The sequence below is a fragment of the Colletotrichum phormii genome (genome assembly GCF_030913505.1).
Source record: "Colletotrichum phormii strain CBS 102054 chromosome Unknown BDP81scaffold_33, whole genome shotgun sequence".
Lineage (NCBI taxonomy): Eukaryota > Fungi > Ascomycota > Sordariomycetes > Glomerellales > Glomerellaceae > Colletotrichum > Colletotrichum phormii.
In genome coordinates, this window is record NW_026851475.1 from 442,073 (window position 1) to 466,190 (window position 24,118).

General features: G+C 50.0%; 3 protein-coding genes across 3 annotated transcripts; 2 read left to right on the top strand and 1 right to left on the bottom strand.

Moving 5' to 3' along the window:
• Positions 1-1,240: 1,240 nt before the first annotated feature.
• BDP81DRAFT_400058 (iron/manganese superoxide dismutase) lies at positions 1,241-2,049 on the bottom strand (the record flags this gene model as incomplete). Its single annotated transcript, XM_060588640.1, has 4 exons — positions 1,241-1,363; positions 1,427-1,829; positions 1,895-1,947; positions 2,002-2,049. The coding sequence occupies 4 exons, from the start codon at positions 2,047-2,049 to the stop codon at positions 1,241-1,243; spliced, it is 627 nt and encodes a 208-aa protein (XP_060438822.1).
• Positions 2,050-2,870: 821 nt separating this feature from the next.
• Positions 2,871-3,409, top strand: BDP81DRAFT_333436 (uncharacterized protein; the record flags this gene model as incomplete). Its single annotated transcript, XM_060585670.1, has 2 exons — positions 2,871-3,094; positions 3,169-3,409. 2 exons carry the CDS (start codon positions 2,871-2,873, stop codon positions 3,407-3,409), a joined length of 465 nt encoding a protein of 154 aa, XP_060438823.1.
• A 2,454-nt stretch (positions 3,410-5,863) lies between these two features.
• Positions 5,864-7,209, top strand: BDP81DRAFT_440920 (uncharacterized protein). The gene has a single exon (XM_060591558.1). The coding sequence runs from the start codon at positions 6,085-6,087 to the stop codon at positions 6,952-6,954; it is 870 nt and encodes a 289-aa protein (XP_060438824.1). The 5' UTR covers positions 5,864-6,084; the 3' UTR covers positions 6,955-7,209.
• Positions 7,210-24,118: the final 16,909 nt, after the last annotated feature.

A 24,118-nucleotide genomic window follows, 5' to 3' on the forward strand; every position in this document is an offset into this window, starting at 1 on the left:
AGCTATTCCGAAGGCTTGGAAACACATTCTCTGAGCACGCACCTGCACGACAGATGCCGTACTCGTCATAATACATGAGGTGACACCACATGGAGGAACTTTTCGCTTTTTTCGTTGGCTTCCAACAAAATGGTGCAACACCAGGGCCGGCGGCCTCGTTGCGTGTGTGCCTGCATCGACGCAGCTGCGCGTTTCCGGCCCTCCAGGGGACGCGACCAAACAGACAACACCGGTCTCCTTCACAACAATTTCAAGTTCAAAGCTTGTCTCCTTAGTTGAAAATCAGAGAGTGTTCCTATGCATTAGTTCTATCTGAAGATCGAAAAGAATAGCTCATGGTACTTGCAGCCGTATCGGAGAGGTGCGTCCTGCAGGCGGGCCAGACGTGCATTTAGATCCCGTAGACCTGACAGTCTTGTCACCGGTTGATTGCGGGAGTAGACACGAGGGCTGTGCGAATGCCACGCCGGGATGAATGGGGAAGCGCGTTTGTCTGAGAGTTTCCGTTACAAAAGCGAATTCGGAAGGATTTTCATCGGCCGAAGACAGGAGTAATCCTCGCCTCTCTAAATACGCCAGCAAAGCTTCACGTTTTGTTTGCACTTCATCTTGGGCTGTGTGGGCCGTCTCACACCCGTGGATGTTTGTCTTTGCTTACCCTCGGGGATTTAGGTGAGCGGCTGGACGACTCGGGTTTGTCCCCGTACAAGAGACCTTGTTCTATGCGATTTCTTTCTGTTTGGCAAAACCTTGCGCTCACCTGTCCAGACAACAGTACCGCCTCGATGCGTGGCCGAGGTGTTCACAGTCCGGTTGTGTGCCACATCACCAAGACCTGAATCATCGAACCTCGCACAATGCGACCAAGTTGATGCTCTACCTGGAGTAGAAGAACTGATAGAGGGAAAACACGTATCTGAGACTGTCTTAAGTTCTAAACGGTCTGGAATGGGACCACTGCCAAGTTTTCTCATGGTTGCAGGTTACACGACCGGGCAGGGAGCTAGAGAAAGGCCACATTGCGGCACCGATGGCTCAGTCACTCCCCAGCCACTTGGTTTGATTGTTGCCAGTTCCACTGACTTGAAATAAAGATCATATGCACGTTGCAGCGGCTTGGCGGTCCGCCGGAGTAGCTGTGCCTCTTCGTCTCCGTGCAAACAACTTTGGGCCAAAGACATGTGTCTATTCTTAGTTATCATCCCAAACTCTGTGTAGTCTCAACCGTGACATTCTCTTCTCAGAGAACCGCTTTCAATGCCTTGAAGACATCATCTCTGCTGCCCGAGAATCTCAGCTCCGAAGTTTTCCAGTTGATGACGTTCCAAATATTCTCCACGTATGCCGCCTTCCCATTGAGGTACTTTTATCATCATTGGTTAGTCTATCTGGCTCTCAAATGTTTATTCATGCTGTGGGCACAAACCTGCAGGTAGTACGCGTGCTCCCACATGTCGACTCCAAAGATGGGCACACCCTTGGTGACGGGGTCCTGGTCTTTGGTGGTAACGATGTGGAGGCCGGTAACATCGTCCTTGACCAGCCAACCCCAGCCGCTGCCAGTGATACCAAGCAGAGCGTTGTTGAAGGCCGTTTTGAATTGATCGAGGCTTCCCCAGATGCGAGTGATCTCGGCGATCACCTTCGGTGCCGCATCGGGCGAAGCATCCGGGCTTGAAGCCGGTGAGAGGTTCTCCCAGAAGAGAGAATGGTTGATGTGGCCGCCACCGTGGAAGTTGAGGGCCGCGAGAATTGCGAAGCGACTTTGGAGAGGGTTGACGTTGTAGGTCTCGATGGCTTTGTTCAAGTTTGTCACGTATGTTTGGTGGCTGTTGATTTTCGACCATTAGCAAGTTACTGCTGCTTCATTTTGTCCAGACACGAGATGACTTACTGCTTGCTGTGGTGTAGCTCCATGATTTGAGCCGAGATATGAGGCTCGAGAGCCTGGGGAAGAGGTTAGCCAGCACAGGCTTCATCGAGTAGTGATAGAATACGAACATCGTAAGCATAGGGAAGCTTGGGTAGCGTGTACTGAGTGCTGGTCATTGTGGAATGTATGGTGCTGGATGCAGTCTGGTGAGCTGGTCTATGAGGCGACTGAATGTCTTCAGTTTCTGGTGCTATGCGAGGATGAAGTCAAGACAATCGAGATATGTATCGAGGGGTAAAGATCTGGGTTCCAGAGACACCCCCACTGGTAGAGACATCCTAGTGATCCAAAAGAGGGGTAAACTCGAGCACATTTCATCATCTCGGTAACAAGAAGCGTCTTCTTCAGGTCCGTTGAGGCCGAGGATATGACAGACACCTTGATGGCTACCCTTCCCACGTCTCATTGACCGGCTCCATTCTGGCATTGCATGGGTCATGGTGCTAACACTCACAGACGAGTTGGACATCTCCACCCGCCCAACTGCCATGAGACCCAATCTCAATCACAGTGCTTCATTGAGAGGACCATTGTCATCTTCGCAACACTTTTCATGTCTTCATCTGTCTGTTTGCCGCGGTGATGGATGCAATTAATGCAGACCGGCTTAAACATGATCAATTTTGCTCTAACTTGCTCACCGGGAAACCCGCGCAGGGTCCTTCAGCGCCTAATTCGGGGTCAACAACATGCTATGATTGGTCAACTCATTGTTAGTGACGCCCCAGTCCGGGACCCGTTCACCTTCGTTTTGGGATGACAGGGACAGAGAGACAGAATGAGCACCTTGAGGGAGTTGTTAGGGTCGATCGAGACAATTAAAAGCATCCCGGAGGTTCTGTCTTGAGAAAGACTGAGCCGTACTGTTGTCCTGATTCTTGGAATAAGAGCATACACTGATCAGTCAGCCATTCCCACAACACGTTCCTACTTCACCATGTGCGGCCCAGATACCTGCACAAAGCCCCGTGGTGGCGCTTTGGCCGTGCTCAACCAACCTTGCAGCCAGCACAGCCCATCAATATCGAAGCAGCGACTTTGCGGAGATCTCGCATTTCACACGCCAGGCGAACCAGGATGCTCTTTCGCTACTCATGCGAGAATCACAGGCGTCGAAGGATGCGATTTACAGTCATTGTCCGAAATGATTGTTGTTATACAGTACGTCCCCCTGACGAGAACGACGCTGAGTCGAATTGAGTGGTACTGGATGCTAACAAAGATATTTTCAACAGTCAGTCCGGTGACCTCACTCGTAAACTTGAAGACTGCGGTTTATTCCAACGCTTTGCTTTCTCCGGTGCCTCGATCCTCGAGAACGGTTCTACACTTGAGTTGGTGTTGAAAAGACCAGTCTCGCTGGAAGTTGGCGATGATGGCATCATTGGTCGCAGAGTTTCCGTCTTTCCCGGGACGGAGATGGATCACGCATGTGCTGAGGGCATCGTTGGGTTCAACTTCGTCAACGCGTTGTAAGAACATAACACCGCATCTGATTTGAGGAATTATTATTTGCATGGTATTTGGCGTCAAAGAACGGTTCATTATTGGCATTCGAGATTTAGGAATGGGTTTGATACAAAGGCTGGGATTGGGATCCGGAGTAAAGTTGTTCAAGTACACTTGCAAAATGAGTGTATGTGTTCATCGGGCTGAGCAAATTTGAACGCTTTGGACCTCTTATTTTAATTTGGAAACATTGACTTATCAGACATACGGCGAGCTTACATTTGAGTTCATGTTCTCGCAAGAAATTCAACAAGCTTCTCAAAGATACGAGCCAACATCCATCTAGCGGGAATGGCTTCATAGTCTGATGCGCGACTGCTGTGTACTGATACTATGTACTTAGTAGCCTATCGCCTTTTGGACTGGTTTACTTTCCAGTGCGTCTCTAAGGCCGTTATAACGATCAATATGGTCAATGAGTAGTAACATAACATGCTGCGGACTGTCTTATATCTGCATTAAACAGTCAAGGGTGCATCTTCCCAGACTCAGGTATCGTGTGTGGCACTGCATAGCATCCCATCAAGCCAGACCGGCCACGATGAAACGACTGCCTCTCGGGCTTTGTCTGCAGCTTTTTCACAACGACCCTGTAATGAGATGGAGACGTTTGAAGCTGTCGTAGGGTATGTATGGCGTTGATTGCTGCCCGCAATTAACGGCGTCGTTTTTTCGACAGAAGCATAGTTATGCCAATTCTCACCATGCCTTCAGGAAATCGTCTTGTTTTCTCACTTCATGGTGATGATCAACAATCTTGTGTCCGCGGATTACTTCAGATAAACCCAAAGAAAGTCAAAGCTGTGTCTTTTACTCAGATGCATCAGTCTCTGCGGAAACCCGGTTTTTGAATCGAAACTCGCGTTATAAGGTTCGTGAGTTATTACCATGCCAAATCATCAATCGTTATGGGAGAAAGAAGGACCCGATAAAGTAGTCCACCAGACCAGACGGTGCCGGTTTCGTAGCTACCGGAGCCTTTCTCTATCAGGAGGAAGTAAATGTCCTAGATTCTAAAAGACAGGATATGAAGGCTCGAGTACTTCTAGCAGTAAGACTGTAAAGTCAGTGCTGGAAGTGGATGCTCTATCAGCGTAACGGAGACGCATATACGCGATGATCTTGACAACGGCTCTGAGGATGAAATTGTCATCGGAATCGAAGTGACTGGACTAAGACATCGTCTGCGGTGAACATTGCACCAAGGGGATATTGACTGAATAAGGGAAAGCCCCGAGAATGGATGCGATCATGTGACCAAGGCCATCCATTTTACGTGCTTCAATTATTCGAATGATCTGTTGATGACATGGAACTTTCATGATGATTTAAGAGGCAAGACTAAATGACCAGAGGCGGCGAAATGCCTTGCACTTTCCGCGCGCTCACATTTAGCTAGTGTTTAAGCGAGCACGATGCGAGGTGGCGATCAATACGAGATACGAAAACGGGATGCGAAATCCCTTAATATGACGTCTTGCAACATTCCTCGGCAAAATCCTGCAAAGGTTTACGTCTTTGCCTCAAAGGGTCTTGTAATCAAAGGTGCGTGGAATTTCCGAAGCGCGCTCTCACAACATCGATGACAGCATCTGGGAGTAAGATCGCTGATGTATCCCGACTTCAGGCCTAGGGACCTAAATGGAAAAACAGATACTGGTGAGCAAGAACCATTTTTCCTTGGTGGTTTTCCAAGCCAATCCGGCACTGATGAGCTAATGCGAACGCCAAGTCTCGAGCTGGGTGTAGGCAAAGCCGAATGTATTCAGCCTTTCAACAGAGGGCCGTTTAGTCACAAAATTGAGGTTAGCCTTTGCTATTCTTGGTTTTCGGGAGCAACGTAGCATGGCTTGACTCGTGGGGGAGGCAAAATCAATGGTTGGGCAAAGCTCTACGGATACGGAATGCATTTTCTTCCCCTCGGTTCAATGACCCCGGCCAAGAGGTTGGCGGACAGCGGAGCCGGGTTGATCGGCCCTTCGGCAGCAACCGACTAACCCGGTCTTGGCCAAAGACGAGAGGGTCTCTGGTGGGCTGATTGGCACGCTTCCTCTCCATATCCCATGCTGGAAGCCAGCGTCTATTTTCAGCGTGTTTCTGACGTCAAACAAACTCTGTTCTCAAAGAGCCTCTTCCCGTTCGGATGAGGCTCGGCCTGGTTGGGAAGTGAAAGACAGCCCGATGGTCTGTTAAGCCCCTGCCACAAATATGGGGTCCTCGAGACGCTAGTTGAGCCATGAGATCATGAGGCCTGTGGAGATATTGTGCTGTTAACCTTAACGGGTTAGTTGCCGGGGCGAACGGCTAAGGCGAGGTGGGTTGCTAGTCAATACGAACAACTTAGAACCTTTTTCCCGCCCTTTCGGCTCCACGGACGAGCTTCTCGCACAAAGGCGAACACGAGATGTTGAAGTTTCTCGCCAAAAGACAGGCGGAGAGATCGAATTTTGACTGTCTTACGATGTCTCGAGAAACATGTATATAACCATTGCAACATCGCTGCTGAATTGTTGTAATCCCTCTCCATCATACTCAGCTTCATCAACAACATCATCAGTTCTACAGACAGTTCATCTGCAAGCATCCGTTTCAATACTTGCCATCTCCGACATTACTTAAACTATATCTTACCTCCAACCAACATGATGAATAACATCCTCTTTGCTTTGGCCATGGCCTCCGTCGCCGTTGCGGCTCCTCTCAACGCCCGCCAGGACGCCTGCCAGGATGCCTACAAGGCCTGCATCGCGGCCGGTACCCCAGAGGTTGCTTGCTCATGCACTCTGACCGCCTGCGTCGGTGAGGACAACGCTCGCAACCGCGAGTACTGCGCCTCCGCGACTGCCAACCTCCCCAAGCCTACCTCCACCGGCATCCCCGGCGGCTGCAACCCGGCCCATCCCGGATCTTGCCCCTCCTCCTACTTCACCTATACCACTGCCACTGCCACCGCCGCTCCCGCGCCAACCTTCACTTCCATCTCCGGTATCCCGGGTGGCTGCAACCCTGCTCACCCCGGATCCTGCCCCTCGTCCTACTTCACATACCCGACCCTCTCCGCCACCGCGGTACCCACTCCCGCACCCACCTCCGGATCCGGCGGAAGCGCTCCCGCCTACCCCAACCCCAAGGTAGTTGAGGGCAAGACCTGGACGATCAAGGACATGACGCGTTACTGCGGCGAGAAGAACGACGGCTGCGACTACAACTTTGCCATTGAAGCCGATGGCAAGACTGAGCGCTGCACTGTCATCCGCATGCCCGGTTCCAACGCGGCCACCGAGAGCTGGTCCGACCAGCCCTGCACCTCCGGCTCCAACTTCAAGGTCTCATGGGGCTACGTCGCCGACCCTGCCCCTGCTTTCGCCGTCGTCACCGTCATTAATGGCAAGGAGCTTGCTTGGTTTGGTGTCTCTGATATCAACGGCAAGCCTGTTACCACCGCTCCTTCCAGTCCCTTCGGCTCCGGACAGTTCGGTAACCTCGGCCCCGAGCAGGTATACACCTATTAAGCCGCTTTGACAGATTCGACTTGAAAATTGCATACATGGATACTAGCGACTTTTGATTTTACGATATAATACATCGAGGCATATTATATGAAGCATAGAGAACGCAACCGAAACTAGACACTCATTATGATAATGTTAAATACTCCTGTACACCAAATATGTACAAATACACAATCCTTAATCATTCAATTCTGCCAGATACTTTATCGCTGAAATTGCATTATCTTCCGTTGTGAAACACCTGTGGGACTGTGGATACCTGAGGCAGTGGCTGGTGTCCCAGGGACCAGCTGCCTGATCCACCTCCTGGTTGATCCAGCCCACCGCAGCCACCTTCACTACAACATCACCAACCAACCGTTAATACCAGTCGTATTGCCTTATTGCTTGCCTCGTTGGTCCAGATAAGCAGTGTGTACTGCCCACAGGTTATCCCATCGACTGCTGAATGACTACAGTACTTCAGCATGAGGGGTAACAGCCACTCAGGGGCTAGCCAAGCCTTTTTTTGACCAACCAAAGAGCCTAGTTTATCGGTACCTCCTCTGTCTATATATTCTGGTTATGATAAAGGTACCAGCAAACTTCCGTGTTACAAATCGCAACCCCACACTGCTCACACCCTGATCTCGTCTGCTTCCTACGATGTTGTGAGTTCCGTGAGACTTCGCCTAGGGCCACCCTCGGCCGATTACAGGCCACACATGCGGAGGGGCTCTTCCGCGAGACCCTCACGTGGTGTTGCCACGGAATAGAGTCATTTCTCGTATCTGTCGCTCGTTGGGGACGAGCGTGCCGTCTTCCATTAACCAATGGCCCAAAGGTCTGTATTAGCTGGGCAGCGAGGGTCTGTCGCCATTCATATTGGGACTTTAATCGAATCCAGCCCGGCTGACCCCAAAGCTGAAGAAGGAAGGTATTCAAAAGGACCACCTCGAGGAGGTAATTCCACGCGAGAGACTCCCATCCTCCTCGTCGAATCGGCCGCCCGTATTGACTATATGACCTCATTTGATCCCCTGTATCGACGCCATTCATATGACGGTTATTATTGTCAATACAGACGGGTATAGGAAGCTTCTTCCTCGCGTTAGGGCCAAAGACCTCACGGGCAGCACGAGCTGCGGCCGAGCTCTTACTAGGGCGGCGGCGGTTACGTATGACCTCGTCAGTGTGGCTATAGATGGTGGTCAGGAAGAGGACAAGGGCGTTATCCTTCCAGCTAAGCTGGTTGACCTAGAATGTGGCATAACAAACGGGTCAGTATATAAATCAGTATAAGGGATCGTTTGCAGCCACATACCTTGCCGTCCTTCGTAGGGATACAGTGTATCTTACCCCATGGAATCCCCTTCCCTTCGTCCTCCTTTTCATCGACGAGTAATTGATCGATCCCACCGTCTTTGCGGTAATTATGTTCCCGTAGCCCCTATTGCCTTCGATCGCAACTCGCGGAAGAGCTTGACCGAGGTAAAGAGGTTATCGAGGAAGACATGGTATTCGGCCAAGGGTAGGAGGGTCAACAACGTTATCACTACGCGTTGGGTAGGCGTGAGGGTATCGTCAGTCTTCTGCGGACGTTGTGCCCGTTGTTTTGGCACGAGGCCGTATGGCCCTTTGCTATGGACGTACCACAACCATCGTAGGAAGTACCCTAACTACGCGAGAACCTATACTTTATATCTAACTAGGGTGGGCTTATTAGGAACGGTCGTCTTCTCAATCGAGCGACCCGTGAATCGTACCATGGCCTCGTCAACGGCGAGGGCACTTCCAGCCACGTAGAGGGAGTCTCCTGCTTCCTGTATATGGCTCGACTATTGGTTGACTTGCCTATATACCTTAGGCATGAGGTCCTCTCGAGGCTGGGCTTCACCGCGGCGTCTTTTTCGTGTCGGAGGAGGGTCGGTATGTGTGAATTCGGCAGTATTAAAGATCCGTACGTGACGGAAGAGCAGTTGGAATCGGTCTCGAGACATAAATCGAGTGAATAAATGGATGGGATCTTCCCTTTCTTGTGACGAGGACCAGTATCCCTCTATTCTTGTTTCTGAGTGTATACCTATATAGATTAAAATACCCAAGAAGAGGTAGACCTCTGCAGACGTCGGTCGCCATTTCCTACTTCGTGAGTGTCGCTGCGCAGGACCCGGCCATGGCGCCTCGTTGGTCCACGTGGCCCACGATTCTACCATCTCGTATGGTATATACAGCTGGAATAACTTCATCGGTGTTGTAGGAAGGTCTCTGTTGGTTCACGGGGTCGTATACGACAAATAGTGGTAGCAATTATCACTCGTCTGTTGGTGATCCTATTGCTTGTTCTTCTTGTTGTTGTTCTATCTTACATTGTAGGCAGGAGTCGGTCGAAGTAGGTAGTGACGGCCTGGGTGGTTGCCCCACCTTTATCCGGCCGTGATGACTAAGCCAGTTGTCCCACTTCGCCCAGGGCAGGTGCCAGCCAGCCCATGGTACCTTCCCATTACTCCTTATCAGCCTTTGCTGTTCCAACAGTCTCGTATAGTCGCCTCGCGATTGGGGACGTCAAGGGGGTCGAATTGACCAGGCGTACCTCGCTCGAGCGAGGGCGGCTCATGAGGGCGGCTCATGAGGGCGTACGACTGCGTTGTCACACCTCTCGGGCGTACAGTCGGCTGTACACGCACCCGTAAGGTCCTCGGGAAGTATAGCGACGTTAATACATGACCGTGCCGACCCCTCAGAATCGCTAGAAGTCATCGTGACAGCTCGTCACAAAGGAAAATGTCGATTTCAATGGTGAAAGTAGGTAGGAAAACATATGGGCAAATGACGTACAGTCATGTACCCCTGTTGTGAGGGGAAAAGGTGGGTAGGAAAAGGGGGGCCGGTGTACTGTAGTCATTCAGCAGTCGATGGGATAAGAGCCTATTTTGACTTTTCCCTAACGTGCTTAATAAGCGAGTGTCGCAACTGGTTGCAGCTATAAGATAAATGCAACCAAGGAGCAACACTAAAAACATAAAAATAATTAAGACTTCTCCAAATCCTGTTTCTTAGATATTTCTTTATTAAACTAATATATTTGTATATTAACGTGCATGATAAGCGAGCGGATTGGACAAGCGAGCGGATCGCTCAACAGTGACCGCCACATCTTTTTCATTCTAACATGTATCCATCCACTATAATGGTATAGTCATTAAATAAAGAAGCTGGCATAATTCTAGTGTTACGCCCGCCGCAACTTGTCACTGTGGGCGCGTAGCTATATAATGCAGAACAAGAGACAATGATGCCGGAGTCATCATTATCGAAGCTTTTGCTTTGTGCCACAGTTGGTTGCCTTGTCCAGCTCGTAACATCTAGCAGTTCAAGCTATCGAAAAAACACTAAATTTGAGTATTAAAGGTGCAGCTCGGATCTACTTAGTGCCATTTTTAACCTTACGCGCCCGTATTAATAGAAGAACTTCGCGACTTAAAACTATACTAAACTTACGGAATTTGACGTTGCTCAAAGAGGATATGCTAGTTGAGTATATTCTCGACCTAGATTCCCGATTATTTCCTCCTCGGATTAGTAGTATAAAAGAAATGGTCAATCCATTATTTACCGACCGCGATGCGCCTCTAGTTAGGAAGCACTGGGCTTCAAACTTCATTAAGCAATAACCATAGCTCTAGATGCACTTTTTTTATAAGTATGATTATGAAAGGGCCTAATATAAAGATCTAGACGCGATAAGCGCGTAGTTTCGCCTTATAGCGAATATGATCGCAAAGTACGGCATCATAAACTCCGATATCTATAACTTTAACAAGACTAAGTTTATAATAAGCTAGATTATATCTAGAATAGTTATTACGAGTGTTGAAAGGCGTTCAAACACGAAAATAACGTAGCTTGGTAATCATAAATAGGTTATAATCATTCAAGCCATCAGTTCGTTAGGCTATAGCATTCCGCCGTATGTTATTGTCGCAGGCTAATATCACCTCTCCACCTGGTATATAGAAACTGTCACAGACCCGCTGTCCTAGACCCCAACCTTGAGGTTGGTGTTGAGTAACCCGGTGGCCGGGTTACGTAAGCCTGAGGCTGGATAAAACTCTGCATCCTGTATTCTGTCGCGCATGTCCAGAAACGTAGCTCCTTGAGCTACGTCTTGTCAACAGAGCCTGTACCTGCTTAGGATAGAGCCTGCCCGTAGCAATAGATTGTCTGATCCGCCTGCCCAGCATCCACCTGCCAAACAACCTGCCTGCTACCGTGACACTACGTAGCTCCTACCATTTGGATGCTGAACAATGCCCGACCGCCCTGACCCGCCGCTGGCTTCAGACTCCCCGGAGGAGCTCGCTAGACATGCGGCTCAGAACCCTTCCGACTGGCTTCTCTACTTGAGAAATATCAACGGCTATGCGTCCTGCCTAGAAGAAGAAAAGTCCTCCCTTACTGCCGAATTAGCACTCTGCGAATCTACGAATGCCTCCCTCCGCTCGACTATCTCCGAACACAAAGCAGTAATACGTTACCAAGAAGGAACGATCGAAAAGGCTCAACAGAGAATCCTGCAACTTGAACTTGAAAAGTCTCGCCTCCTGGATGCCGCTACGCCGAACGAACACACTCCGCATACCGATCCTGCTCCTGATATCAAGCCCTCTGATAATCCGCCCGTAGATGTTATATCGAGAGCATCTCCGCCTACTCCTACTACAAGTGCCCGCTCTACCGTCCTCAGTGAGAAACTCCCTGACCCAAAGGAGTTTGACGGATCTCGCAAGGACCTTCGGCGATTCTCCCAACAGATCTATGCGAAAATGACCTCTAATGCCGACCGTTTCCCGACCGCCACCGCCCGCCTAACTTATGTCGCCGGAAGACTCGTTGGAAAAGCCTACGAGCTGATCCTACCCAAAACAAGCTATGGCATCCCTCAGTTTATGGACTACGAAGAACTACTGGACTATTTGGAAGATGCGTTCGGCGACCCCGACCTGGTCCAGAATGCTCAGAACCAACTGTATGCCTGGAAACAAAAGAACTTAGACTTCAGCGTCTTTTTCTCCGAGTTTCAACGTCTAGCCCTAGAAGGAGGAATGGCGGAAGACGCCCTGACTCCTCTGCTTCTACAAGGAATCTCCCGTGAGCTTCAAGATATGCTCCTACACAGTCCAGCCCCGTCTCGAGAATACCACGCTTTCTCCCGCCACCTTCAGTCTTTAGATAACCGCTACCGCCAACACCAGCAACAAGTTTCCCGTTCTCGTAACCCCGCGGGCCCTACCCCAACCAAGACAAGTACTGCTCTTCCGAAGCCGTATTCTGCCGCTGCTACTCCAAGCCCTGGCAATACTCCTCCTAGAATACCTTCTCCCCGACCAACCCCGATGCCCGCCGGAGACCCAATGGACCTAAGCTCACAACGCCGAAGAAGTCGCAAGGAACGCTACGAGTGCTTCCGGTGCGGGTCCTCTGACCATTATGTCGCCCAATGCCCTAGGCCCGATACGCGTCCCGCATCTCGTCTGCATGCCAGCCGTCGATCCCGCTCGCCTTCCCCTGCTAGTCGTCCCGGCTGTTCCCCGCCCCGTTCTAGGACCAGCTCTCCCAGTGAGAATTCGATAAATGGGACGAGCCTGGCGTAAGTCGCCACCAGGCTCCTAAGGAGCGCACCCTCCGAATATCCGCCGCTGCTGCTACTGGGCTATCTATCGAGGACGAAGAAAACCAACGTTCTAATATGCTGATCCTGCCGATAAACCTGACTGTGGGAACCCGAGAGTTGCTCACTTATGCCCTGACCGATTCTGGAGCCGAAGGCAAAGCTTTCATCGACGAGAGCTGGGCAAAAGACCAGAACCTGACCCTGTTACCCCTGAAGAAACCGTTCGACTTAGAAGTGTTTGACGGACGAACCGCCGAGAGCGGAAAGGTCTCACACTATGTTACTATTACCTGCCGCATTAACGATCATCGCCAAGAAGGGATGAGATTCTTCGTTACTCAGTTAGCCTATTACCCTGTTGTCCTGGGAATGCCGTGGCTTAAACAGCACGACCCTACGATCCGATTTGCATCGCATACTATCACCTTTGATAGCGAGTACTGCCGAAAGCACTGTAACATGCCGAGCCGCCCGATGAAAGTAAAAGCATTACAGGATGTCCCGAAATCTGCCCGCCCCCGCCTATAGTTACCCTGTCCCGAGATCCTGGAAAAATACGATATCGCTGCCGTCTCGTTAAGGGCCAGCGCTGCTTATATCCGTCGAAGAAACTGCTACGTATTCGCTATTACCCTAGAACAAATCGACCTCGCCATAACCGACAAACCCGTACCTGATCCCGCCGAAGTCCTGCCTCCCGAGTTCCGTGAATTCGGAGACGTCTTCTCCCCAAAAGAAGCGGAAAAACTACCACCGCACCGACCGTACGACCATCATATCCAGTTACAGGAAGGGAAAACAGCTCCCTTCGGACCGTTATATGCTATGTCCAGAGAGGAGCTAATCGCGCTGCGCGAATGGCTTGCCGAGAACTTAAGGAAAGGGTTCATACGCCCTAGTGCTTCTCCTGTTGCTTCACCCGTCCTGTTTGTGGCCAAACCAGGAGGGGGCCTCCGCTTCTGTGTCGACTACCGCGCGTTAAACAATATTACCGTTAAGGACAGATACCCGCTGCCGCTGACAAAGGAGTCCCTGAACAACTTGAAGGGAATGAAGTACTTCTCCAAGATCGATATCATTTCCGCCTTCAACAATTTGAGAGTCAAGAAGGGGGAGGAATACCTTACAGCCTTCCGTACCCGCTTCGGCCTGTTCGAATCCCTGGTGATGCCATTTGGTCTTACAGGGGCCCCCGCCACGTTCCAGAGGTTTATCAACGATACGTTGCGGGAATACCTGGATATTTTCTGCACTGCTTACCTGGATGATATTCTGATATACAGCCGCACCCGATCAGAACATGAACAACACGTCCGCTTAGTGCTGTTCGCCCTGAGGAGCGCCGGCCTGTTCGCCAAGCTGGAAAAATGCGAATTCTTTGTACAAGAAACAACTTTCCTAGGCTTAATCGTCGGAGCCAACGGTATCCGAATGGACCCCAAGAAGGTCGACACCGTTGTCAACTGGAAAACACCGACCTGCCTGACTGACGTCCAAGCGTTTATTGGATTCGGGAACTTCTACCGGAGATTTATTAGGAATTTCTCGAAAATCATCTCCCCGCTCGTCCGCCTAACGAAGAAAGGAGTCCCATTTGCCTTCGACCCGACCTGTGAGAGAGCGTTCAACGACCTGAAGACTGCATTCACCCAAGCCCCTGTATTGGCCTCCTTCGACTGGGAAAAAGATGTCCTGGTGGAGACCGACGCCTCCGACTATGTATCTGCAGGAGTACTGTCCCAGTACGGAGACGACGGAGTTTTAAGACCCGTCGCCTTCTTCTCGAAGAAACATTCTATTACCGAGTGCAACTACGAAATCTACGATAAGGAACTGCTGGCAATTATCCGCTGTTTCGAGGAGTGGCGTCCGGAATTGGAGGGAACAAAGTCCCCGGTAAAAGTTATTACGGACCACAAGAACCTGGAATACTTTACGACAACTAAGCTGCTGAACCGCCGACAAGCCCGTTGGGCTGAATTCCTGTCCCGTTTCAACTTCAAGATCATATACCGCCCGGGAAAACAAGGTGTTAAACCAGACGCGCTGACCAGGAGGTCAGAAGACCTGCCTAAGGAGGGGGATGAACGCCTTCACCATCAAAGCCAAGTTGTGTTGAAAAAAGAAAACTTCGAAACCCCCGATTCTCCCGCACCGACCCAAGGCTCCCGACCAAAGAAGACCGTCCGTTTTATGACTCAGTCGTCCCGCTCTCAAGAAGCTACTAGACCCCAGTGGAACGAAGAACTATCCCGCTTGTTCGCCCGAGGATACGAAGAAGACCCCGTGCCCCGCCTGGTCCTGAAGGCCCTTAGTGAAGGCGCCTCCCGACACTCCCTGCTTACCCTTGCCGAATGCGAAGACCGCGGAGGATACCTATACTATGGAAATCGACTGTTTGTCCCCGACCTACCGGAACTGAAGGCCGAGCTGCTGAGATACTGCCATGCTTCCCCAATCGCTGGACACCCTGGTATAGCCAAGACTTACGAAATCCTGGATCGAGAGTACTATTGGCCCCAGATGTTGCGATATGCCAAACGTTGGATTGCCAACTGCCACCAGTGCCGTCGAGCTAAACCGAATCGACAGGCCCGTCAAGGCTTGCTGAAGCCCCTGCCTGTCCCTGAGCGCTCTTGGAAGGATATATCTGTGGACTTTATCACCCACCTGCCCTTGAGCCGCGGTTACGATGCGATTATGGTCGTGGTCGACCGTTTATCTAAAATGCGCCACTTCATGGCGTGTAAGGGAACCTGTGACTCCGAAGAGACCGCCCGCCTGTTCGTAAAGCACGTGTGGAAACTGCACGGCTTACCTAGCACAGTTATATCAGACCGCGGCCCCCAGTTCGTATCGGACTTCTGGAAACACCTGACTAAGCGCCTGTCCGTCTCTGCCCTGCTTTCCACCGCTTACCACCCTGAGACTGATGGCCAGACCGAGAGGATGAACGCCACTCTGGAACAATACCTGCGCTTATACGTAGCATACCTGCAAGATGATTGGGCCGATTGGCTCCCGCTGGCCGAGTTCTCTGCCAATAACACCGCTTCTGAGACGACTACTGTTACGCCGTTCTTCGCCAACTATGGCTTCCACCCGCGTTTGGGTTTCGAACCAGTACTGCCCCGCGATAAGCCCGCCGCCAGAGATGCTGAGAAGTTTGTGTCCCGTATGCAAGAGATTAACGACCACCTGCGCAACGAGATGCTTATGGCCCGCTCGCGATATGAGGAACAAGCAAACCGGAAACGCCGTCCCGCCCCCAGATACCAGGTCGGTCAAGAAGTCTGGCTCGACGCCCGGAATATTAAGACTCTGCGCCCTACTAAGAAACTAGACTGGAAGAACTGCGGTCCGTTTAAGATCGACAAAGTTATTAGCCCGTACGCCTACCGCCTCCGCCTCCCCGAGTCCATGAGGATTCACCCTGTCTTTCATGTTAGCCTGCTCCGCCCCGCCGCCGACGACCCGCTACCCGCACAAACGAACGAACCACCCCCGCCTGTCGAAATCGATGGTCTACAGGAGTGGGAAGTCGAGGAGGTTCTTGACTCTCGCTGGGACCGCCGTGGCCGTGGCCGCCCCCGTCTAAAGTATACTGTCAAGTGGACTGGTTACGATGACCCTGAAGAGGTGCCCGCCTCCCACCTAGAGAACGCCCAAGAAGTCGTCCGCAACTATCACCGCCGGTACCCGTTTAAGCCTGGTCCCACCTGAGCGTGCCAGCGACCTCGCAGGAGTTCGGTCCTAAAGAGGGGGGTAATGTCACAGACCCGCTGTCCTAGACCCCAACCTTGAGGTTGGTGTTGAGTAACCCGGTGGCCGGGTTACGTAAGCCTGAGGCTGGATAAAACTCTGCATCCTGTATTCTGTCGCGCATGTCCAGAAACGTAGCTCCTTGAGCTACGTCTTGTCAACAGAGCCTGTACCTGCTTAGGATAGAGCCTGCCCGTAGCAATAGATTGTCTGATCCGCCTGCCCAGCATCCACCTGCCAAACAACCTGCCTGCTACCGTGACAGAAACAGGTCTCCCACGCGACTGGGTTATTACAACGTTTAAAAACGGATAGATAATAAATGAAAGAGGCCTAGACTAGCTCTAGTACTATAATCGGTATATGAAACCGCGTATAACTGGTAAATATTGCCTCCTAGTCGTTAATAAGTATAAAAATCACTACTCTACGGACTTTGAGATATATTATAAGGAAAACAATATCATTACACCTATATACCGGCCTATTCGTCTTATTTACTTTAGCCCTTAGATGCTGGGTATTTTAGGCCACTAAAGACGGCATATGGTCGATAAATTAAGGATAAGATACGCCGGGGTAATATATATTGTCGGAACGGCAAGGCTGATAAGGAGCAATGGGCAGGTATCGTGGGCTGGCTGGCGCCTGCCCTGGGCGAAGTGGGACAACCGGCTTAGTCATCACGGCCGGTTAAGGTGGGGCAACCACCCAGGCCGTCACCACCTACTTTGCCCGACCCCTGCCCACAATGTAAATAGGAAGAAAGAAGAACAACAACAGCAATTATCACGGACATCGACGTGATTGTTGCCGAAGATACACCCTCATGAGGAAATGTATTACGCCTGTGATACCAACATATATATTACGGAGGAGGACTTCTTCCCTACATTTCGCAACGTTTTCATATAAGCCCTAATGGTAAAAAACATTTAGGGAGGTTTTAGAGGGGCTGGGCTTGTTCTATTAAGTGCTGAAAGTGTACTTTCGAAGCTAGATATGAAGTTATATACTCCAACGCCCCTAAGGTCTCTCCCAGCAATACCCCCAGCGTAGACTTCTTAAATACCAAATAACCCAATAGAGGTAAATTCTTTATCAACTTTAATTAAAGATCGAATCTTAAATTATCTAAATAACTTGCTAATACTAGCTAATAACGTAGTTAACTATAACGTACTTGATAAGCGAGCTGCCCAGACAAGCGAGCTGCCCACCTAACCGTGATCACATTATAAATCTGTCTAAGGAGCAACACTAAAAACATAAAATCAATTGAAACTACTCTGAATCCTATTCCTCAGATATTTCTTCATTAAACTGACATGTTCGCGCATTGTGGCCAGTGTTTCCGCAGACGCTACATCGCCGTCGACCTGTTTCTCTCCTCGGCCGACGACCACTACTCTGGCGCGTTTCCTCCTTAATCTGGGCCGTAGCCTCTCTCTGCGACTGAATGTCCTCTGCCTCAGCTATAGTAAGACTTCCTCCTTGCCTGAGACGTGTTTTCTTAGCCCTCCTGCGTCGGCTAAGTAGGTTATTTTCCTCCCGGAGGATCTGGACCTCCGACCTTAATAAGGCAATCTAGTGTATAAATCCCCGCGCTCCCTTTAATAAATGCTCTATAGCTTTAATAATTGAAGTTTGGGAGCTATTTTGATAGCGGGAGATCCTCCTTTTGATGAGTTCGGACTGAGAAGAGGCCTCTGTTGGGTTATTTGGCGTCTGAGAAGTCCACGCGGGGGGTGTTGTTGGTAGGGACCCTGGGGGTGTTGGAGTGTGTAACTTGACATCAAGCTTCGAAAGTACACTTTCGGCACTCAAAGGAACAAGCCAGGCCCCTCTGAAGCCTCCCTGGATGTTTTTTACCGTTAGGGCTTGCGTGAAAGCGTTGTGAAATGCAGGGAAGAAGTCCTCCTTCGTAATATGGGTATTACCCCGGCGCATCTTATCCTCAATTTGTCGACCATAAGCCGTCTTTAGTGGCCCAAAACACCCAACGTCTAAGGGCTGAAGTAGATGAGACGAATGGGCCCGCATGCAGAGTGTGACGATATTGTTTTCCTTGCAATATATCTCAAAGTCCGCAGAGTGGTGACTTTCTTGCCCATCGACGACGAGGAGGCGATAACTGCTAGTTGTACGCGGTTTTGTATGCCGATCAAAGTGCTGGAGCCAGTCTAGGCCTCTTTCATTTGTTGTCCATCCGTTTTCAGACGTTGCGATAACCCAGTCGCGTGGGAGATCTGTTTCTATATACCAGGTGGAGAGGTGATATTGGCCTGCAACGATGATGTACGGCGGAACGCTGTAGCCTGACGAACTGATGGCCTGAATGACTGTAACCCATTCACGATTGCCAGGCTGCATCATTTTTGTATTTGAACGCCTTTCGGCACTCGTGACGACCATCCCGGATGCAATCTGGCCCATCATAAACCCAGTCTCGTCGAAGTTATAGATATCGGAGTCTATAATGCCGTATTTCGCAATTATGTTCGCTACAAGCCGAAACCACGCATTTGTCGCGTCTAGATCTTCGCATTAGGCCCTCTTATAGTCGTATTTGCGAAAAAAGCGCGTCCGGAGCTGTAGTTGTCGTTTAACAAAGTTTTAAGCCCAGCGCTTCCCAACTAGGGGCGCGTCGCGGTCGGCGAGCAATCGATTAGCCATTTCTTCCACATCACTGATCCGGGGAGGAAACGATCGGGAATCCAGGTCGAGGATATACTCAACTAGCTTCTCCTCTTCAAGCTCCGTCAATTTGCGTGAGTTAGGTATAGTATCTTGTCGTGTAGGTGTCCCTTTTAATCGGGTGCCTAGGGTCCTAGGGGGGACTGAATAGATTGTTGCTGCGGCTCGAATGCTGAGTTTAGGGTTTTTTTTTGGATAGCCTTGACTGCTAAGTTCAATTGGGCCTCTTTGCTTTGTGACGACATGATTATTTGTGGCGTGATACGCATTAGAAGTGAGGAGGAAGGATGAACACGGTTGGGTGGGCAGCTCGCTTGTCTGGGCAGCTCGCTTATCAAGTACGTTATCCTTAAAGGGACATTAGCTATAATATATCGTAATATTTTTCTAGAGGCTGAGAATAAAACCCTTCGGGAGGAGAATAATCTACTTAGCCGACGGCGGAGATCTAAGAAAATTCGTCTTAGGTAAGGAGGGAGCCTTATTATAACTGAGGTAGATAACCTTTCATCATAGAGAGAGGCTATAGCTTAGATTGAGGAGGAAATGCGCCGGAGTAGTGGCCGTCGGCCGAGGACGGAAATAGGTTAACGGCGATATGGCGTCTGCGGGAATACTGGACATAATGCGCGTATAGATCCATTTTAGAAACAAATGTCTAGAGAAGAGGATTATGGGTAGTTTCAATTAATTAAACTTTGTTAATGTTGATTAAGATTTATATACGTGGAGTGGTTGCTGTCGAGCGATCCGCTCGCTTGTCCGATCCGCTCGCTTATCATGCACGTTATAGCTAGTATTTCCGTAAACGTTATATCGCCGTTAAGCTATTTCCGTCCTTGGCTAGCGACCACTACTCCGACGAGTTTCCTCCCTAAGATGGGCTATTGCCTCCCTCTAGGACTAAATATCCTCTCCCTTAGCTATAGTAAGGCTTCCTTCTTATCTAAGACGGGTTTTCTTAGCTCTCCGGCGCCGGCTAAGTAGGTTATTTTCCTCCTAAAGGACTCTAATCTCAGATTCTACTAAGGTAAGCCAATATATAATCCCTACTAACTACCCCCTTTATAAACTAGTTAATAGCGTTATTAATAGGCGTTAGGGAGCTGCTATATGTTACGAGCAGGACAAGGCAACCAACTGTGGCACAAAGCAAAAGCTTCGATAATGATGACTCCGGTCATCATTGTCCCTTGTTCTGCATATATAGCTACGCGCCCACAGTGACAAGTTGCGGCGGGCGTAACACTATAATGACGGGAGATTTAATCCTTAATTAAAGTAGATTGAGAAATAGCCTCAATTAGGTCGTTTAGTATCTTAGAAACCTAAGGAGCTGGTATCCCAGTGTTACGGCCAGCTAGTTGTAGGGGTAGTTTGCAGAAGTTGAGGCTGCGGAACTGGTAACAGTAATCGTAGTCGGGGATAGCTTCAGGGAAGCTATGTCTGTCAATCGTAAGGGTAGGTAAGGCTTCGGTGATCAATCGTAGTCTTGTCAAGGTAGTAACTAACTAGTTAGTTAACTATAATATCTTAATTAAGGAATAGAAAGAAACTGTTGGTATCACAGGCGTGATACATTTCCTCATGAGGGTGTATCTTCGGCAACAATCACGTCGATGTCCGTGATAATTGCTGTTGTTGTTCTTGTTCCTATTTACATTGTGGGCAGGGGTCGGTCGAAGTAGGTGGTGACGGCCTGGGTGGTTGCCCCACCTTAGCCGGCCGTGGTGACTAAGCCGGTTGTCCCACTTCGCCCAGGGCAGGCGCCAGCTAGCCCTCGAAAGGTACCCACTGTTAGTAATTGTTAAGGTTATAGAGGGCTACGGCCCACTGCACTATCATCTCTCAACATCAGCCCATACGAGCTGAATTCCACGACCATGGCGGTCTCCCTAGACGTAGGGCCATCGATCACGGTTCACGGGGACGCCGGTATAACTCGGCGGTCGGGACGAGTCCGAAAGCCGACTGTAAAGGTTAGAGTGGTTGAGCAGGTTAACCACTAGGATAACTCTGAGCTTAAAGACGAGATTAATAAGCTTTCGAATCTTGTCCAGGACCTCCTACGTCGGGATGCCGAGAGGGAATAGTTTTTGAAAGACTGTTTGACGAAGATCGAATCCTTGGAGAGAGAACTTCAGGAGGAGAAACAGCGTTTAAACCGGTATTAACGTGGTCTAGTAAGGTCTATGTACGCTATTGGCATAGGGCCTAGCGAGACTGACCTGAGTTCCTAGGGGCATCCCTCGTACATAACCTAGAACCAGCCGCCCCTAGTCCGTTTATACGCGGCGGCGGCGAGCCAGCCACTGTCTAGAAGACAGGATGAACCAACGCTAGCTAAACAAGGCGTAAAATAAGCTATAAACCGGGCGGCCTTAAAGGATCTACGCGTCTTCGTGCGTCTATCGCCTGAAAGCCCGCTTCGGAACGAGAAAGCTTATGATATATATATCTTCGTTTGGGAAAGGCTAAGTCCCTAAGCCCGAGAAGCCCTTAAGGGGATCGACTATGTCAAGATAGGATTAGTACTCTTAACTTTGTTAATGGATGGTGTAAAAGTCCTGCTAGAGAATAGAGAATAGATCGCTGCCCTTTTCTAAGCGTAAGCGATTGAGTAATGCAATACCTGGATCCGAGCCTATATTATAAACGTCCCTTATATTAGGTATTGTCTGGTAACTAATACTGAGCTGGAAATTACGACCGAGGAGCTCCTTGAAGAGATCCAGGTCTCGACGAAACTCAAGCCTGAAAAAGTATACTTCTCTAGGAAGGACGAAGTCGAAAGGCTAGGCACGGTGATATCCTGGTTTAAGGCGGAAGCCGTAAGGCAACTACTAAGATGCCTCCGTTTGATAGGGGCCAGCGTTTTTGTAAACCTGCAGTTCCCGAAGGAGAAGAGGTCTCCTTAATGTCTCCGCTGCGGCGGTTTTCACAGCGAACGAACGTACACCAGAAGGAAGAGATGCCTCAAGTGCAGCTCTCCTTCCCACACAACTGATCAACACCGGGCACCCTGCGGCGGCACTGAGGGTCACGATGGCTGCGACTGCCCCTTTAAATGCCCGTCGTGTAACGGGCCTCACGCCGCCTTCGATGCGACTTGCCCTATCCAACCCAAAGTGGTGAAGGGGGTAGTCTAGAGGAGGGATAAGGCTCAGCTACGGGCCATCCGAGCTGAGGGAGAAAGATTATGGAGAAATGCGACCCAGCAGTCGTATCGACATTCCCGTAAAGAAGAATAAGCGATGGACTGTACCCCGGCGAATGAGATATAAAAGAAGAATATAGCCCTTTAAAACCCTGTAAATTATGTAAGCGAATGTGGGCAGGCGGGTACCCGCCTACGAAACAGTACTGAACCTGGCTTACGTAGCCTAGATCGATATACTCTTAATATAAGAGCCGTCTATCCGTTCGGAAGAGAGGAGGCTCATAAGACACCACCTAGGTTTTAAGACTTTCACCCTAGTAGATAACTGGACCGAAGACCGTCCCAGGGTACTTACCTACCTCCGCAGAGGAACTAGGGTACGAGGCGTATAAATACGGCCTCTACCCGATCCGTCCACAGACCTGCTCTTCTTACGACTCCTCTTAGGAACGAAGGAGGTCCTTATAATCATTAACGTATACAACGCCCCTCGTGGCTCTCTACGATCTGGCCAGGCTCTCAGGAACATCCTAGCGGCCTAGCAACCCAAACCTGAGGATCGAGTACTGATTACGGGGGATTTTAACTTACACCATTGGACGTGGCAGCCCGAGGCCACGAGTTCCCCGGACGCTGAAAACCTAGTAGAATGGGCAGAAGCCGCTAGCCTTGTCCTAATGTCACCTATAGGTGAACCCACGCACAAAGGCGGCAACACCCTAGATTTATGCTGGGCGTCCAGCAACCTCCATGGGGCTTCCACCAGCATAGAAACGTCACTACACACGACATCAGACCACGAATCTCTGCTTACCCGGGTCCCCTTAGCCCTGATCGATTCACCCAGCCAGACCCCGGGAAGGTTTCGGCTCGACACGATGGACGAGGAGCTTTTCCTCGGCATCATTAAACGCAACTTACAACCCATGCGCCGCACTACAAGCAACATCCAAGACCCACAGTCTTTAGATCTCCTAGCACAATAGCTTACGGACTATCTTATTAAAGCACTTACGGCTTCCATAAAGCGCACGCTCGGGAAAGGTACAGGGAGACTATACTAGAGCGAGAGCTACATACGTAAATACCGAGCCTATACGAGTAAGCGAACGATATTAGCAAGACTCCGCGCAGCCGGAGTGAACTGCCAATGGGAAGAAGAGGAGGTCGAAGCTCTAAAACAGGACTTCCTTTACGAGTTTAAACGCTGCAAGGATGCCTTTTAGAAAGATAAGATCTCCTCAGCCTCCTTAAGTAAAGATATATTTGAAATAGTCGGTTAGCATAAAGCCATAGGATCTTTTCAGACCCCGCCACTCCGAAATATAGAATACCAAGACACGCTTGTCTTATAACTAAAAGAGAAGCGCGACTTATTTACCCGCGTCCTCCTTAGAAACGCTGCAATCTCCGAGGACATACCAATAGAAAGCCCAGTCCTACAAAGGCAAGCTACGCTTCCTTTCCCGTAGGTTACGAAGGACGAGGTACGGTCTTCGGTTCTCACCGCGGGAAACACGACTCCTGGGACCGACGGAATTATTACGACTACTTTGAAAATAGCATGGCTAGTTATTGAGGATATTGTCCTCTTACTTTATAGCGGGTGTATACGCGAGGGTTGGTATCCTACTTGTTTTAAAGAAGTAACTCTCGTGATCCTAGCAAAACCGGGAAAAAGAGATAAGATACTCCCGCGCTCCTATAGGCTAATTGCGCTCTTGGCCGTCCTCGGAAAAGGCTTAGAGAGACTTATCGCCAGACGACTTGCCTGGATCGTAGTTAAATATCGTGTTCTGCACATTAATAGTTTGGAGTACTCCCTCTTTGCTCTTGTAGCGACCTTATCGTAGCGGCTATCCACGATATTGAGTGCGCCTGGCAAAGAGGCC

Coding starts and splice junctions, on each gene's coding strand:
- BDP81DRAFT_440920 (XM_060591558.1), top strand. CDS start 6,085: ATGATGAATAACATCCTCTTTGCTTTGGCCATGGCCTCCGTCGCCGTT.